The sequence below is a fragment of the Diachasma alloeum genome, unplaced genomic scaffold (genome assembly GCF_001412515.2).
Source record: "Diachasma alloeum isolate Michigan unplaced genomic scaffold, Dall2.0 Dall_scaffold_00271, whole genome shotgun sequence".
Lineage (NCBI taxonomy): Eukaryota > Metazoa > Arthropoda > Insecta > Hymenoptera > Braconidae > Diachasma > Diachasma alloeum.
Genome location: NW_021680410.1, coordinates 1,932,359 through 1,949,912, shown reverse-complemented (window position 1 = coordinate 1,949,912; position 17,554 = coordinate 1,932,359). Strand labels below are relative to the sequence as shown.

At 36.8% G+C, this 17,554-nt stretch overlaps 1 protein-coding gene across 2 annotated transcripts in view; it reads right to left on the bottom strand.

Moving 5' to 3' along the window:
- Positions 1-494: 494 nt before the first annotated feature.
- The window catches only part of LOC107037905, a 64,480-nt gene continuing 47,420 nt past the window's right edge, over positions 495-17,554 (bottom strand). Inside the window, exons 4-14 of one of the 2 annotated variants that reach the window (XM_015256728.2) lie at positions 14,067-14,245; positions 12,021-12,237; positions 11,695-11,945; positions 11,064-11,287; positions 10,541-10,697; positions 10,171-10,451; positions 8,303-8,434; positions 4,615-4,842; positions 3,767-3,964; positions 3,563-3,613; positions 495-1,826 (exon numbers count right to left, since the gene is read on the bottom strand). In XM_015256728.2, the coding sequence (XP_015112214.1) occupies positions 1,017-1,826; positions 3,563-3,613; positions 3,767-3,964; positions 4,615-4,842; positions 8,303-8,434; positions 10,171-10,451; positions 10,541-10,697; positions 11,064-11,287; positions 11,695-11,945; positions 12,021-12,237; positions 14,067-14,245 (2,728 nt within the window). In that variant the 3' untranslated portion in view covers positions 495-1,016. The remainder of the gene's footprint in view (positions 1,827-3,562; positions 3,614-3,766; positions 3,965-4,614; positions 4,843-8,302; positions 8,435-10,170; positions 10,452-10,540; positions 10,698-11,063; positions 11,288-11,694; positions 11,946-12,020; positions 12,238-14,066; positions 14,246-17,554) is intronic. The other variant, XM_015256729.2, reaches the window with a different exon arrangement.

Sequence of the window (17,554 nt, the reverse complement as noted above, 5' to 3'; positions counted from 1 at the left end):
GAGCTGCTCTACACTGATTTACAGTACGAATGGGATCGAAAAAATCGCGCAGTTTAGTAGAGTACAACTGTATTCTTGCTAATAAATTAGCAATTTGCCTTCGAATGAGTTCTATTTTATTAATTCTTATTTCGTTGTTCTCTTCTTCTATTTTTTCATGTCGTAGTACTAAAATCAATTGAAACGTCATCAAAATTTCGCGTATTATTTCGTTCTGTCAAATAATTCTACATTCAGACCGTCAAATCGCATGAACAATGTGCTGTAACTCAACGAATTGTGCGACCCCCATGATATTTTGATAGACTCAAGAGGGTATTGTTATCAATTTTTTAAGCCGTGACTGATTCCATTTTAATGACAATTTTTTGAGTGATCATTGAAAAATCGATTTAAAAAAAAAACATTTTTTCGAATCTGTATGAAAAATTACATTTTAATTGGTGTCAATGAATACAGCAAAAAATAAAAAAATCAAATAAACATCACAGAAATCAAATCGATATATCTCTTTTATTATTTCATTACAGAAACGTCTCCATCTACTTATAAAAATCCTACAATTATTTACAAAAAAAAGATGAAACAAAGTCTTTCATTGACAAGTCGGTTTCGTTAAACACTTCATAATCAATTATGTTACAAGTTAAGTTGAGTACTCCCCCGTCGAGGATTTACAAAATGCCTTTGAACACATGTACAACAATTACGATAAACACAGTAAGCTCGACCATCAGTAGTTAAACCCCCTGAAAGTTCCATTTGTGCTCTCCAAGAATCTCAGAGATTCCCAAGACATCGAAACTCCTACCCCCCATTTCCAACGATCAAAATTTTCCACCTCGCGATGAGAAAACGCGATATCTCGTGCACGTAAAGAGATCCTTGCGCCAAAATACCGAAGCTCAACGAAAAAAAAGTCTACCAAACTCCTTGAATAATAAAATCACCGAATCTCAAGGTCCAAACGAAATAATCACACGAATTAACGAATTAATAATAAAATGTCTCGAGTCTTATATCACAGAAACGGTGGAGTCCGTTCCGCCAGTCTTCTCGTCACCCCCATTGTCATCGTGACTCATATCGTGGACTAGTGGTGCATCTTTATCGAAGACCATGGAATCCTGGCCAATTGGGGCAGCAGCATTGACAAGATTCTCGACCGATGCAGCAGCAACTGGAGGACTGCTGACGGAACTCCGTCGTAATGTCTGACTTGTTCTGTTAGTCCCACGCCTGATGCTGCTCCTGAGGAGATTAGCGACATCAGCAGCCGTGAGATTGGACGATCCACTCTGCAGTCTCCTGTTGCGTTCTATCGTCGAGTGAGTCCTCTCGACAGGACATCGCTCCAACGAGCTTATTCTCGTCATTCTGTCAATGGTATTTGGTCTGTGTCTGTCGTGATCCCTTGGGAGTGCTCCTGTGTCTGTGACGTCTGGTCGAGGCTCAATAGCGTGAACTGTGATGTCTTGGGACAGAATTGTCTGGTTCATCTCGACGAGAACTGTCGCATAGTCCGGTGGAGGGGGCTGGAGGGCTGCTCTCGCCCTCGGGGCACTGCCCTCACCCAGGACATTGGCGATCCTCCGGACACTTCGGCGAAAGCTCTGCCTCAGCATCTTTGCTATTCGAGCGCCTGTTGCTGTCGTGTAGCTCGGGGGTGGCGTGTACTTTGGGGGAGGATCCTCGAAGGGAATGGCGGAGGGCGTGGGGAGAACACCGTTTCCGTGGAGACTCGTCCCTGTCTCGGTGGGGTAGGCGCTCGGGGGGTGGCGACGGTCCTGGGGCTCCAGGGAGGGACGGTACAGCAGCTGAATTCGCTGGAATAGAGGAATTTTTGGTAATTTGGGGCAAGTAAACCTATTTTGACTATTGGGCAGTTTTCAATTAATATCTCGGAATCTAAGGGAGATGGCGAAATTTTTGTTGAGAACTTTTTTGTAGAGCCAATTGAGGACTACGATAAATGTGATTACGAAAATTTCGCTATCTGCCTTAGATTCGGAAATATTCCGCAAAAACTCAACTGGGAGATGAGTCGACTTGAACCGGCTTACCACTTTTATAAAAATTAATAAAATTGATTTATGGCATTGGGTGAGGCGAGGGGTAGTTGAAAATGTGAATGGTTTTTTTTTGGTTTTGGGAAAAATGAGAGAAAACTTTTCTTGAGTTTTCTCGGTGAATCATTCGTTTTAGAGATGATTGCAGGCTCGAAAATGTTTAAATCTGTTCTTGGGTAATTAATGCAGTAACTTATTGCAATGTTAGGAAGAATTGAAATTTAATGACGGATAATTTACAGGAGAGTAACAGTGAACTTGATTTTGAGGGAAAAAACATGAGATTTTAGATTTCACTGAGGATTCAATCAAATTGAAAATTTTTGAGCAGCAGGGAGACGGGAACTCCCCAGCTTACTTGAATTTTCAACGAAAATATCAATGTTCAGTGCCAAACTGGGCTGAATTTTCAGTGAATTAAAAATTAAAAAATATGTTCACCTGAATTTTTCGGATTTCTATCAATTTTCGTGGGATAATTGGACTGAAATCTAGTTTCTATTGATTTTTAGATAAAATGATGAATTTCACATAACGAAATTCTTTGTGAAATTTTAGTGAAACTTGAATGCAGTAAAATTTTTCAACAGTATTTAACGAATTGTGTTTCAATAGAAATTCTACAAATTTTGTTAGTTCTTCGATTGCTCCCTGATATTGAATTTTATTTCGGGAGAAAATAAAATCATTAAATGTTAGATCCCACTGAAAATTCAATGAAATTCCAACATTTTGAGCACCAGAAAGACAGCAATTCTCCAACTTACTTGAATTTTCAAATAATTAAAAATTCATCGATATATTTCCGTCAATTTTTCTGATTTCTACTAGTTTTCATCGAATAATTAAACTCAAATTAAAAATTTTTGTTGATTTTTCCACGAAATTCTCAATTTTAAATGAATTTCCAGGAAATTTCAGTGAAATTAAAACCTGTTAAATATTTTCAAGAAGTGTATTGAAAAATTTCATCCAAAATCTTTCTAAAGTGCATGATGAACTGTGTAATTGTGAATTGTGTAATTGCGTTTCAATAGAAATTCTTCAAATTTTGTTAGTTCTTCGATTTCTCCCTGATATTGAATTTTATTTCGGGAGAAAATAAAATCATTAAATGTTAGATCCCACTGAAAATTCAATGAAATTCCAACATTTTGAGCACCAGAAAGACAGCAATTTTCCAACTTACTTGAATTTTCAAGTAATTAAAAATTCATCGATATATTTCCCTCAATTTTTCTGATTTCTACTAGTTTTCATCGAATAATTAAACTCAAATTTAAAATTTTTATTGATTTTTCCCCGAAATTCTCTATTTTAAATGAATTTCCTCGAAATTTCAGTGAAATTAAAACCTGTTAAATATTTTCAAGAAGTGTATCGAAAAATTTCATCCAAAATCTTTCCAAAGTGCATGATGAACTCTGTAATTGTGAATTGTGTAATTGTGTTTCAATAGAAATTCTTCAAATTCTCTTACTTATTCGACTTACATTAGCGTTGCATTGCTCGCAATGAGTATAGTTTATCTCCACTTGTTCAGTCTTAACGAATGGCATAACAGAAAAAAAAAACACCCGTCCTCAATTTCCATTATTCATGGAGAAATGTTAATAGAGGAGAATCAGACGTAAATCGAAATGAAATTCAGCTATTCTCATCAATAATAAACAATGAATAATCATTGGGACACTCACATCGAATATATCCGGTGGTCCACTGTTCAAATACCGACAAGTTTGGATGATAGCAACTGCTGGGATTATTAATATCGGAATCAACTGTATCGCAGCTCCCAGCTGTCTAGCCCACACCGCCCAGTAGTCACGATTCGTTCTTCGATAGCTGTACAGATCGCGAAAACTGCTGCTTTTGAAGAGAGTGATGCTCAGCACCTTGACAGGACAACAGAATAATTGTTCAAGTAATTATGAAAATGAGGATGATGCCATTACACATGTCTAAAAACGAATAATTAGTGCAAAAAATTAATTGTTTATAGTTCGTTTGCCTCACAGATACTTAAAATGTTAAAAAATAGTCCAGGGCCTCCAATTTTTGAGCTACAGAGGTTTTACTTTTTCAAAATTTTAGAAAAAAATGTGTACAATATCAATTACGAATTAGTTTTTTGAAATTGGACTCCTACACAGCCAATTTCGTTTTGTTTAATATAAAAATTTGCGCCATTCATGTAAAACAGGCATAAAAATTATCCTTAAAATATTTAAAATATATTCTTGATTCTTTCAGAGATATTTTTTAGGCCGTTTTACATAAATGGTGCAATTTTTCATTAAAAAAATTAATAAATTAGCTGTGTAGGACTTGAATTTTAGGCAACTGATTCGTGATTGTTATTGTAGACATTTTTTCAATGGTTTGAAACAAAAATTCAAAAACTAAATTCAAACAAAACAATTATTTTTTTGGTAATTTCCAACTAACGATTATGTTGGGCCAAACAAGACTTGTTGGGAACTTGTTTGTTTTTCTTTCCCAATCAGTGGAGTCGTCTCCCCTTAACCGCAAAGCAGATAATTACCATAAGAGTTACTGGAAGTATAACATTCCACGTGAAAGACAGCAGAGGGCCAGCCCAGTGTCTCAAGCATCGTCCAGTTGGTGGAAACAATTCAGCAACTACAGCCTCTCCAGTATGTGGTCTACCCCTCACAGCGAAAACCGCACCGACTTGTACAAGGTACAGAACCATTATCCACCAGGCTCCACCGACAGTGTAATCCAAATAATAAACGACGTAAATACCGAACTGAAACATAAATTTTCGATATAATTCTCCTATTTTCTTGGTTGAATGGTTAATTAATTCGTCAGCAAAGGGGTGAAACCAAGTCGATTTTGATTATTGGCTAGTTGTTGAAGAATATCTCGAAACCTCAGGGAAATAGCGAAATTGTTGTCACGACCTTTTTTGTAGCGCTCAATTCGCTCTATAAAAAAGGTACCCACGAAAATTTCGTTATCTCCCTTATATTCTGAGATATTCCTCGAAAACACCTAAGAGTTAAATCGACTTGAATCGTTTTACCGCTTCGCTACTGAAGTTCGCTGTTGAATTCAAGGGAATTTGAACTTTACATGCCATATAAAAAATTAACTATGCAATTAATGACGACGTAGACAAGCTCTCCCTCATCTCCGTAACTTGAATATCAAGGAAAACGACGTTATTCCTAGTATACCCATCGTATCTCGTCAGAACCGTATGCGGAATAAACATATCGATCACAGAATCCCGTTCCCCACCGGTGCCCCCATCCTCCTTCAAGTTGGCTTTCGTCTTCACAATCTTCCTGACGCTATTCGCGGGATTCTCTTGGTCCCTCAAAGTGACACTGGCCCTCACAACGCACGGCCACTCCAGCAGGGGATCCCAAGGGCCCTCCACCACTTGCAAACATCCAATTACATTGCGATCCCTCCACCTGTCCCTCCCGTTCAAATACAGCTTCATCCGCAACGCATACCCATACTCTCTATTAAAGAACACCGGACTGAGGAGGATCGCGTCATTCTCCTTGGCGGCTGTCATCTTCTCTTTGTACCCATCGATCCGCCACAAAAGTCTGCCTCTACTAGCTCCACTAAAAGCGCGGGAATCGCAGTGGCTGGAGCATTTGCAGCTCACCAACTCCTGTTCATCGTCTTTCACGAACAAGTCGTCGATGCACTTTATCACGTCCTTCACCTGATGCTTCAGGCTCTTGATCATCCTCTCCTGCTTCCCGATGCTCTCCCCATGCCTCTGGAGTTCCTCAACCAGCCCCTCCAGCTTCCTCGACAGAACCTCGTGCTGCCCAGTCAATTGTTCACTAGCTCTGCACCTCATCTCCAGCTCCAGCTTCAAATCGTTCAGCCGCCTTTTGTGCTCGTCCCACACGTCGCCGATCAGAATACTCTCCTTGGCGACAAACTTCTTCAGCTCTTTTATCTCCCCCTCGTAATTCGATAGCATCTCCACCTGTTTGCTCCTCTGCTCCACCACATTGGCTTGCACAACGTCCAGTCGACGACTCACAGCGTCGAAACTCGCGCGCGTGCGACCCTCCACCTGATGCAGGTCGTGGTCCAGGATCTTGAGTCTCTGATCGAACGACGAGAGGACTCTTCTCGAATTACTCGACTCGCTCGAGAAGTCCGAGCGGATCGACCTCGCGATGCTCTCGATCGTCGAGAGTCTCGTCTTCACGAGTGCTGCGTCGTCCATTATCTGTCGTCTCTCGACCTCAGCCTCTCTGACGGTCGTCCTCAGGACGTTCAGCAGGGAGAAGACCTTCTCGCGGTACTGAGACTCTTCTGATTCCACTCGAAAATTACGAGGCAAACTGCTACGCACTACGCTCTGGCCTCTCGAGCACTCTCTCTCGTGGGATCTCAGGGCTCTCCTCGGCACGTAAGCCCCGCATTTGTGGGAGCACTCCTGCAGAACTGCTCCGCAGAGCTGAATGTGCTCCTGGAGGAGCCTCTCCTCGAAGGACTCGTTGCAGAAGTAACAGGGGACTGAGTACGACACGAAATTCCTCGAGTCACTCATTCTGTTGTAGCAACCGGGGAATATTGAGTAGTTATGCCTTGGCTTCCCAAGTTTTTATTGTCCGGGGGGTTTATTTTTCGGGCGCCGGATGTACCATCGTTTGCGACGATTTTTTCGGTGCAACACGCGATGATACGGGAAGACTGATGAAGGCGAGAACGGGGTGGGGTGCGGGAGATATCGTGATTGCGATAAGGGCTTTGATACGATTTGTGGGTCAGTGGGAGGGGTGATAAGATAAGGAGTAGCTGTCATTAGGTAAATATGTTTGGTGTTAGGTTTGTGGGTGATTCAGAGTGATTAGCTTGAACGGCAAGGTGGAGAAGACAGTTTGATGGAAATTTGATGAGTCGAGGAATTTGATAACACTAGATTAGTTCGCGCGATCCGAGCGTATGTCCTACGCCGGGGATCAATGGATGTCAATTGTAGTGAATAATCTTGTGTTCAATTTCTGAAGTTAATGTCAAAGATTCCGAAAAAAAAGTTTCAGGAATGTATTCTATTTTGATGTTGATACGTCTATCCTATTTTCCTTCCTATTTTACTAAAGGTGAAAGAAACGTTAAGTTGTTTTATATCGAAATATTTCGAAACTGCCTGAACGCTAATCCTTAATTCTGATTGGTCAATATGTGACACGAAGTTATTCACAAAAAAAAACACGTGGCATTTTCAAATTCTTCGGTGACATAATTTCAAATTCTTCAGTGGTAAATTTTTTTTCACGTCATATGTATATATATAATATATATATTTCACATGTATAGATATCATCGGTGAAATTAATAAATTCTGTCCTTTTATGGAGACCAATTATTTTAAAAAATTGAACATAATTAATTGAAAATGAAAAATTATTTATAGATTCTTTTACTCTACGTCGCTATTCACTTCAATCATTAGTCGAATTCTCTTTGATTCATTATCAATATTTATAAGGTATTCATGAGAAAATGAAATTCAATGAATTCCATTTCTTCATTTCAACAGATAAATAGATCAGCGCGCGCGAGAGCGCGCGCATAGATCTTGTAGTTTCAATATGGGGGATCATTTTGGGAAACGGCCCTTATGTGCAGCGCCATCTATCGGAATTCTAGAAAATTCTAGACATTTCCAGGTAATTCGAGAAAGAAGGAAAGACCATGGACGTATCCTGCAATTTTTCTTACATGTAATACATCCATTGTGACGGTTTTTTGAAGCCAATCTATTCGGCGTATTGTGCCATTAAATTTTTTTGTCGATGATGATAGCATACATTAAAGAGATTACGATATGTATTATAAAATATGCTGTGCATAATAAAAAAATGAAATAAACTGATGGTAAGAATAATATGCAGAATGTATTATCGTAATATCTTCAATGTATACTATCAGCATTTATGAAAATCTAGTGATACAATAGCTGAATAGATTGGCTTCGAAAAACATCAAACTGGATTTTTTATTAAAGGAATTTGGGGGAATTCGAATGGAAGTCTTAGAATCTTTTATTTTGCAGAATAATTCAAAGTAATTATTAACATCTCATGAAACCTGAATTTCACTCATGTAAAGTTCAAACGAGGGAAAAGTTTTACCTATAATTTCCATTCACTCTATCGAATCTACTGATAAAACTTCTAAAGATTCTACAAATAGCTCAACATTTCGTTTATTTTCCTCACCTCTGTCGCCATGGGAAGTCCCAGTATGTATGCACATGCACAACTGAAGAACGTTATTGTGGTCTCCCAGAGTTTCATCATTTTGGTGTTGATTGCCATTATGCCGGTTATTACACAGTGCCATATTGCGAGCTGTCGAGTATTAAAGCACTTAATGATAAAAAACGTTGACTTTCTACATTTCATAGAATGTTCAATCGTCAAATGACTTCAATTATGATTCTATACGTTAAATACCGATTGTATTTTCCCATTGTTAATTACTTGAGAATTTAAGGCCCGGCTGTACTGCGTGCCGGACCTGATCTTTTTTTTTTAATTTTCAGTTTTACATAGCCCACTCAAATTTAAGGTTCCATTCAGCATTTAAAGGTCTTGAGAGGGTCTGAATGTCGAATTATTTGACAGCACGACATAATACGTAAAATTTTGATGACAGTTCAATTGATTATAGTACTATGACATGGAAAAATAGAAGAAGAGAACAGTGAAATATGAATTTAAAACGAGAATCCATTCGGAAGCAAATTGCTAATTTATTAGCAACAATAACTATACTCATTTATTAAAAAATGCAATTGATGTGAAATCCAATAGAAATTATGATATATTTCAGATGATGAAGATGGAAAAATAATGGAGATAATGTTCAAAAGATAATTCATTCAGGCCTTAAATCATCAAAAACAATCTTCGTATTTCAAATTAAGGTCCGAGTGTACTATCTTTCGAATGTTATCTGGATTTTTTTATCTTTCGTAATCCAAAATTGTCAATTGAGTGGTACATCGTGTAGAAATTCCCAAAAATTATGACAGAATGATAAAAAAAAATGGAAAAAATTCTGAACTTTTTCAAAGAGCGTTTTTAATTGAGATTCAGAGTGAGTTGAAAAAAGTGGAAATTACAAATATCTGATTCGCTGTGGCAAATTATCTATTAGCTGTCATTTTCTGTAGTGAAAAACAAAACACTAACTCCTCATGGGAAGTGACAGCTAGGTATCTCAATTTTCAAAACAGTGATATGTAGTCATCTGCCATTTTTATGTGATAAAAGTGTGATTAAAAAATTCTCCAAAATATTACAACTTTTTTCAAAGAGCCTTTTCCGTAATAAATGTCTCTGTGCAGTGTGGGAAAAGATTTACGAAATCAGTCTTCTCCCTGCATGATATTGGGTGAAAGGCCGCCATTTGTCACCCTAAATCAGATACATTTTTCAATTCATTGTTATTCACCTTATTCTGAATATAAATTAAAAATGCTCTTTGAAAAAATTAAGAATTTCTTCTACTTTTTTTGATTATTCATTTATAATTTTTCAAAACTTCTCCATGACGCAGGACTCAATTGACAATTTCAGATGACGAAAGATGAAAAAAAAACATCGAGATAACGTTCGAACGATAGTAAACCCGGGCCTTAAGGATGTTCGACACCCTTTTAGCCAAAATTGACGTTGTTTTCATTTTTCTGGCAAATTATCGATGGGAGTGACGTGAAAAAATATAACGATTTTGTGGTTTGTCATCTTTTAATGGCTCACGAAGTTGCGTAGTGGTGCGATAATTTTTATGCGTTTTTTCTACAGTTTTGTGATTCTTTTTAAAAGTTTAGAGAAAACGCAGGAAAATGTTCGCGCCACCTTAAAATTTCGTAAGTCATTAAATAATGACAAAACGCAAAAACGTTATATTTTTTCACGTCAATTCCATCATAAGTTTGCCAGAAAAATTAAAAAAACGTGAATTTTGGCAGAAAGGGTGTAGAACATCCTTAATAAATCCAAATAATCCAAGTAATCAATAATTATTTCTTTCTTCATCACAAAAAAAATGGTTGCAATGAAGATGAAGATATACACACCTGTTGAGCAATCCCAAACAAAATGAGAATGAAATAAAATAAAACAGCCCAAAAAGGTGAAACTTGTTCCGTCCCCAAAACAGCGAGTGTCGCTGGAACAAGCTCAGTGGATAGTCGAAGTGCCTGATACCCGGATTCTAGGCTGAGATCTGCCCCAGGTCTGATCGCACGTTGACCGAGTAAAAATGAAGCGTGAGACATAAATCTCTCGGGTGTATTGCCATATCCCGAGGGAGGAGGCTGGTTCACTGGGCGCATAAAGATATACCCTGATATCCTCTCTACAGCATAAATCGTTCAAATGTGACTTTGCAATTCTCATAAATTGGATCTCGAAGATAATTAATAATTTTTATTTGCCATTATTTACCGAAGGTACTCGTTGTGTAGATGTAGCCGTGGTACCTGAGTATTTGCACACAAGTATTTGCTAGAAATGCTGACAGCAGAAGGACTACGAGGGTCAGGACTATCACGAGACTTGTGTCGCGTTGGAGGAGGTGTTTATGTTTATTGTGCGCTGCAATCTGTAATTAAAAAAAAAATATTGACGTTAAAATTGAATTGAAATGAAAGCATTGTGTATTTTTGGGAAATAATTCAAGGGATTGATTGATATCTGTTTGGCGCAATTCAAACGACAAAAATGTTTTTTCAACTATCGTTTTCATCAATTCTTGTTTATCAAAAATTAAGAAAAATAATAGTTTTTATTAATTTATTGTAGTTTCATTGAAATTTCGACAACAATTGAATTAATTTCAAATGAAAGCATGTATTCTTCAAAAATCAATTTGAAAATAATAAATGACAATGAAGAATCAAGACAGGCCCTCGATTAATTGAAAAATCCTTCAGTGGATGCAGAATACGATTATTTAAATGATGAATACCTGCATTGCAGCAGCTCCAAGCAGTCCCCACGTCAGAAAAACCTCCGACGAAGCGGCAACCCACGATCTATTGTTGATGAAAAATTCATTCCAAACAGTTGCTGGAAACAGTTGATGAATGGTACCAGCGGGGGTCAATCCCAACAGCTTAGTGCACAGGACGAGAGTACCAAACACCGGTACAAGCGTGAAAACGTAGACGACTTTTCCGTACGATCTTAAACCTGTAAAAACGTCAGTAAAGAAATCAATGTTGTCTTGTCTCCACTCCAATTTTTACTAAAACTAGATTAGTCCGCGCCCCGCGCGCATATGTTCTACTCCGTGTAGGGCAAACCCACATGGGGCTAACCCCAAGACCCAAAAGACACCCAGAAACAAAAAACACCCCCCCCCTCCCCCGGGTTTTGGGGGTTAATGGGGCTTAACCCTAGACTGGTCACCATGCGAGGAAATTGCCGCAACACGTCGTTTTATTCAGACTTTAAAATTATTCAAAACTCTACTTTAGTTCCCGAAATCAATTTATAAATACAAAAATGCTCGAACGCAGCAAATGTCTTTCACGAAATTATTACAAAAAACAAATATTTTTATTTATCAAAATGTCGATAACGTTTTTCTTCAATACCTTTGCTCAGAGACACGAAGACAATCATCCAGACGACAGCCAAATTAAAAGCGACTTGAAATTTTAAAGTAACAACACTGGGATTTGGTTCGTTGAGATGATGCCTTTGTAGGACTACACCACTGAAGTAATCAGGTACAGTCTCGTGTAGTTTAAAAGGTATTGATGTGTTCACTGGTTTAGCGTCTTCTCTGTACAAGGAGAATGGTTCAGCCCATCGATACCTATCCTGTTTCGTAATAAAAGAATCTCTGGAAAAACGAGGAGGGAAAAAATGAGTAAACACTTTTGAGGGAAATGACTCGAGTAAAGTCTGAGAAATTTACCTGAAGTAAACGAACATCCACGAGATTCCTATAATACTGTAAATACCGATGAAGGCTTGTGCGACGAGCAGGGCGATGCCAACACCGTGAAAAATTGGCGATATTCTCCACATGTCGACAGCACCTGCAGCCAAACGCTGGCCCAGACATACTTGTAGCGTTAATAGGGGGATTCCCAGGAGGAGGGACAGGACCAAAAATTGTACGATGAAGTTTGCTGAAATGAGTGAAGCCCGTGTATATTATAATATGACTCATTATCTCGCTCTACATAAAAATCACAATCAATGTAAATACACAAAAAGAAACTATTTTCCATATTATTATTATTACGTTATATAATTCCGATAAAATTTTTCATCTCTGATTTTTATTCTTTGCTATTTTTTTAATGTATTCTATCAATATGTGAGGATAGAAATTGAACTGATGGGTATTCTTCCATTATTTGAAAAAATATATCAATTTTAAAACTCCGGAGACATTGCACAATTGATATTTTTATTTTCTTGCTGATCATCTTACTTTGCATTTTCCTTATTCCGTTCCATTGGAATGAGATTAAAGAGATGAAAAATTTTCATATCCTTTGACATTAAAAAAAATTGGTACGTCTTGATTTAAGGAAAAAAAAATTATGATCAATTCCAAAATTTTATGGGTACATTGAGAAATGTCAACGGATAGACATTAGAAAGAGTAGGTGTTTATCTTAAAAGTAACGTCTTCAGTCATGGTCAATTATACGTGGCATTGTCAAGAGTGAGGGCAAGTGAAAAACTGAAAATATGCATGACTGAAGGAGGTAAAATAAAAAATGAAGTAGTTATATGAAAAATGTAGTACATGAAGAAATTTTTGAACAATGATGTAATTGTAAAAAATATATAGATCATCATCCCAAAAAAAGTATCAATACTCTCCTTATTATTCAACATAAATATCTCTTTATTTGAAAATGAGAAAAACTGTTCCCACAATTTGCATACTACAATGGGAATAGAATCCAATGAATTTAATTTAATCTAACCGCAAGGAAAAATTGGAAAGAAAACAATAAAATAAATTAATATAATATAATATAATCTAGCGACGGGCGCGAAGCGTTGCAAATGTCATTACGAAAATTTCATCATCTCCTTTAGATTCGGAAATATTCATCAATAACTCAACTGGGAGATAAGTCGACTTAAACCGTTTTCCCACTTCGCTATTGAAATATAATTGAATGAATAGGACTTGTTGTTAGTAAAGAGCGGATATGTCTTCCGAGCGTATTAAATAAAGAGTAAAAATAATAAAGTTTCTTTTTCGTTTATTTAACCGTTTCGTTACTCTATTTCCAATAATCACAAAGTTCTGTTGATTTTATTTGGAAATTGATGTAGTAAAATAAGTGGGAGTTCGAATAGATTTATGAAAGTGAATTAAATCTATCTCTGAATTTACACAAATGATTTGATCTAGGCGACAATACCGCTTCGGTAAGATTTAGCCTGAAGTCAGAATAGACTTGTTGAGCCTCCACAGGTCAAAGCCCGAGTATCCTTTTGTCCTCATTACTTCGGTAACAATCTCAGTCCTCTAGCCCTATGTTCACGTGGAAAAATATGCCGCTTCATTGGAAAGCAATGAAATGATCAATGGTTTGAGCTGTCGATTAGTTATGAAGTAAATCATTCAAACTTTCTTAAATCTAACTGCCTCAATTATCGATTAATGAAATGATTTGAGATTTGAAGGCTTGACTATTGATTGATGAATTATTTAAAAAATTAGGAAAATTGATTAATGATTAATTTAACAGTGGAAATTTATTTGATATTATCAGCTGATTATATATGGCTTAAAATAATGTTATATTCGTTTTTGTTATTCCGGCCGTTATGATAAAAAATATTATTCGTCGCACGGCCTAAAAAAACTTTTCTAGCTCATGTGATTGCAGCGCATATTCGCCAGAAATTTTTTTTGGTTTTGACGATGCCTGATCGTTAATACCATTGTTATTTTTTTGCAATGAATATTGAAGATGAAGAGACTTACCACCGAATTGAACACTGAGTATTGCGAACCTACTGATGTTGAAAAGGCCAAGTGTACATCCTAAACAAGCTAGGGCTGGGCTCAGGGCGTGAGGCCACTTCCCCAGTGGGTTCTCCTCCTCATCCTCCTCGTCACTTCGTTCAGTTTCTCTGTCTGATTGTCTCTGCCTCTCGCAGGTTCTGGAAAATAAAAAATCGGATTCTCCGATTAATTAATCGAATCAGCATAAATTGATGAATGCACTAATAATAATTCATGCAAGGAGCTTACTATCATTCGACTGAATTGAGTCGATAACGAGTTTTACAAATTATTCAATTGAATCATGAATTCATCTTCCAGTTAATTTTTTTTATCAAGCAAAAATAAAAAGAAATGAAGTGGTTTGAAAGAAAAATTTGATTCTTCGATTAATTAATCGAATCAGCATAAATTGATAAATGCACTAGTAATAATTCATGCAAAGTATTTACAATCATTCGACTGAATTGAGTCGACAACAAGTTTTACGAATTATTCAATTGAATTATGAACTCATCTTCCCCATTATTTTTTCTATTAAACAAAAATAAAAACAAATGAAAGTAAAAAAGTAAGAGTAACAAAGTGGTCTCATGCATTTGGTTTTATTTTTATTTAATAAAAAAAATAAAGTAGTTTGAAAAATAAGAAATTCCATTCTTCGATTAATTAATCGAAGAATGGAATTTCTTATTTTTCAAACTACTTTATTTTTTTTATTAAACAAAAATAAAAACAAATAAAGTGGTTTGAAAAATGATGAATCTCATTTTTTGATTAATTAATCGAATCAACATAAATTGATAAATGCACTAGTAATAATTCATGCAAGGAGTTTACAATCATTCGACTGAATTGAGTCGACAACAAGTTTTACGAATTATTGAATTGAATTATGAACTCATCTTCCCCATTATTTTTTCTATTAAACAAAAATAAAAACAAATAAAAGTAAAAAAGTAAGAGTAACAAAGTGGTCTCATGCATTTGGTTTTATTTTTGTTTAATAAAAAAAATAAAGTAGTTTGAAAAATAAGAAATTCCATTCTTCGATTAATTAATTGAATCCACATAAATTGATGAATGCACTAATAATAATTCATGCAAGGAGTTTACAATCATTCGACTGAATTGAGTCGACAACAAGTTTTACGAATTATTCAATTGAATTATGAACTCATCTTCCCCTTTATTTTTTATTGAACAAAAATAAAAACAAATAAAGTGGTCTCATGCATTTTGTCTTCAGTATTTCATTCAACTCGTTGATTTCAGTTGTTCTTTCGTGCCCAGAGGTTTCTCACGATCGATCGCGCTCGAGTAGTCAAGCCACTGCGGTATGTGGCTACGAACTCGAATGGTAGAGCAATCGATGAGACGTGAAAAACAAGTACACCACTGGGTTTTGTCCCTTCTATTGCGTAATATTGAATTATACCGGTTGATCCGAGGAGTATTGAGCGATAAACAATCCTAATCATCAGAAGCATCATCTGCGAAGATGAATTGTTCAGTTGAAAAAGGAAAATTGATTTTCTGTGCTGCTTCTCACGATTTCTCGTCTGGGAATTGGTACTGCATGTTTTCAAAATTCGAAAACTTGAAAATCACTACAAAACAATCTTGCCCCGGGCTGCCGCGATGGGGTTTTTTTACTCGTGTGGTTGGCCAGTCCTCGCCTTCGGCGCGGACGCCAACGCCACACGAGTAAAAAACCCCATCGCAGCAGCGCGGAAAAATACTATTCTTTCCGAATGAATAAGACATTCTATTCGACTTTTCTGTGGATTTCACGTAAAATGCTTTGATCATTCGAAATAAATGACAATTATTTAATTTTTAATTGATAAAGACTTTATCTGGGTCGAGAAAACATTTATTTATGTTTTTTTTAAGTATGAGTTCGATGTGAATAATTTTTTTTTAATTTCTTCTTTACGTTAAAAAAAGTTGAAGAATAAAACATCATGAAATTTTCATTTTTTCAATAGCGTTAATTTTTTATTTAACAGAAGAAATTGAGTAATTTCAAATTCCATACAATTGATTTTGCGAAAGATCATATTAACGTTAACATCAGATCTAACGGTCGTATAAAGCTAATCTAGGGAACATGAAATCTGAACGATTTGGTCTCTGCAGAATGATTTGGACCGAACTTTTGAGGACAATTTTTTTGGCGTATACGACCTTTTTCCACAAAAATGTCTTCAATAGTGGAGAAATGAAAAAAAAATCTTTTCACTGCTTTCTCTTTATTTTTCTGATCTTCGGTCGTCCTTTTAAAAAACTAAACATTATTCAAGAGAAATTTCTATTGGAGAAAAATTTGTGGAAAAACGTCGGACGCGCAAGAAAAATTGTCCTCACAGGTTGGGTTAAAATGGTTCTAGATGGGGTTTATACGACCATTTTCCATTTATCACGCGCCATAATATATTTGATTCAAGTAAATTTTATACTCGAGTGGGGGATGGGTGTTTCAATTCGAGAATGATTATTTCGTATCGCTCTCAAGTGTAATATAAGGGTCAGACACTTGGTGTGAGAAAATAAGGGTCAAAAAGTGGAGGTTAATAAATGAGGGTCGGAATATTAGAGTGAAAAACTGAGGGCCTGAATGTAAAGGTGAAGGAATGAGGGTCGGAATATTAGGGTTAAAAAAAGAGGGTCAGAATATAAAAGTAAAAAAAGTGATTCTGACCCTAATGTTTCGACCCTAATATTCTGACCCTCATTTTTTAACCTCCACTTGTTGACCCTTATATTCTGACACTCAGTGCCTGACCCTTACATTACACTTACGAGGGCTTGCTACAACCCGGCCTGATACAAAAGCATCATCTCCGAATTGAAATGCCCACCCCCAATTGAATATAAAATATACTTGAATCAATTATATTTCAAACTCACTTCAGGTATATTTTTTCCGCGTGTAACTCCCCCTCAGGTTTGAACAAAAGCTGCAAACAAAGCTACAAACTCACCCAGGCTAGTGCTACCACCCCTGATAGATAAAAAATAATGAGCAAAACCAGGACAGAAGGAGAACGAAAAGGTATGCGGGCGTCCCGGAAGTCGGACGTCGCGCCTTGCAGATTCGAATAATAAACCCGAGCCGACTTGTCCTTAGTATCGCCATGGTTCACTTATTTCCAGCTGTACTCCATTACACCCACTGTCACGTGTCCCTTCGCAAAGAGGCCGATTCATTCATTCTCAGATTTATTCGTTCACTTCCGTTCGGCTACTCCATTAGTTCCCCACTAATTTATGAATTTCGATCGATGGAATGGGTGAACAGAATCGATTCTCGGGCTTAGCCGGAAGGCATGCTATGATGGAAGAGGCTACGATTTTTCTGCTGTGCGATGATTCATTGATTGCGAATTGATTAACGCTATTTAGTGAATTGTTAACTGCAGAATTTAACCTTGCGAGAGGGGCGGGAATTCATCTGGGAGGGG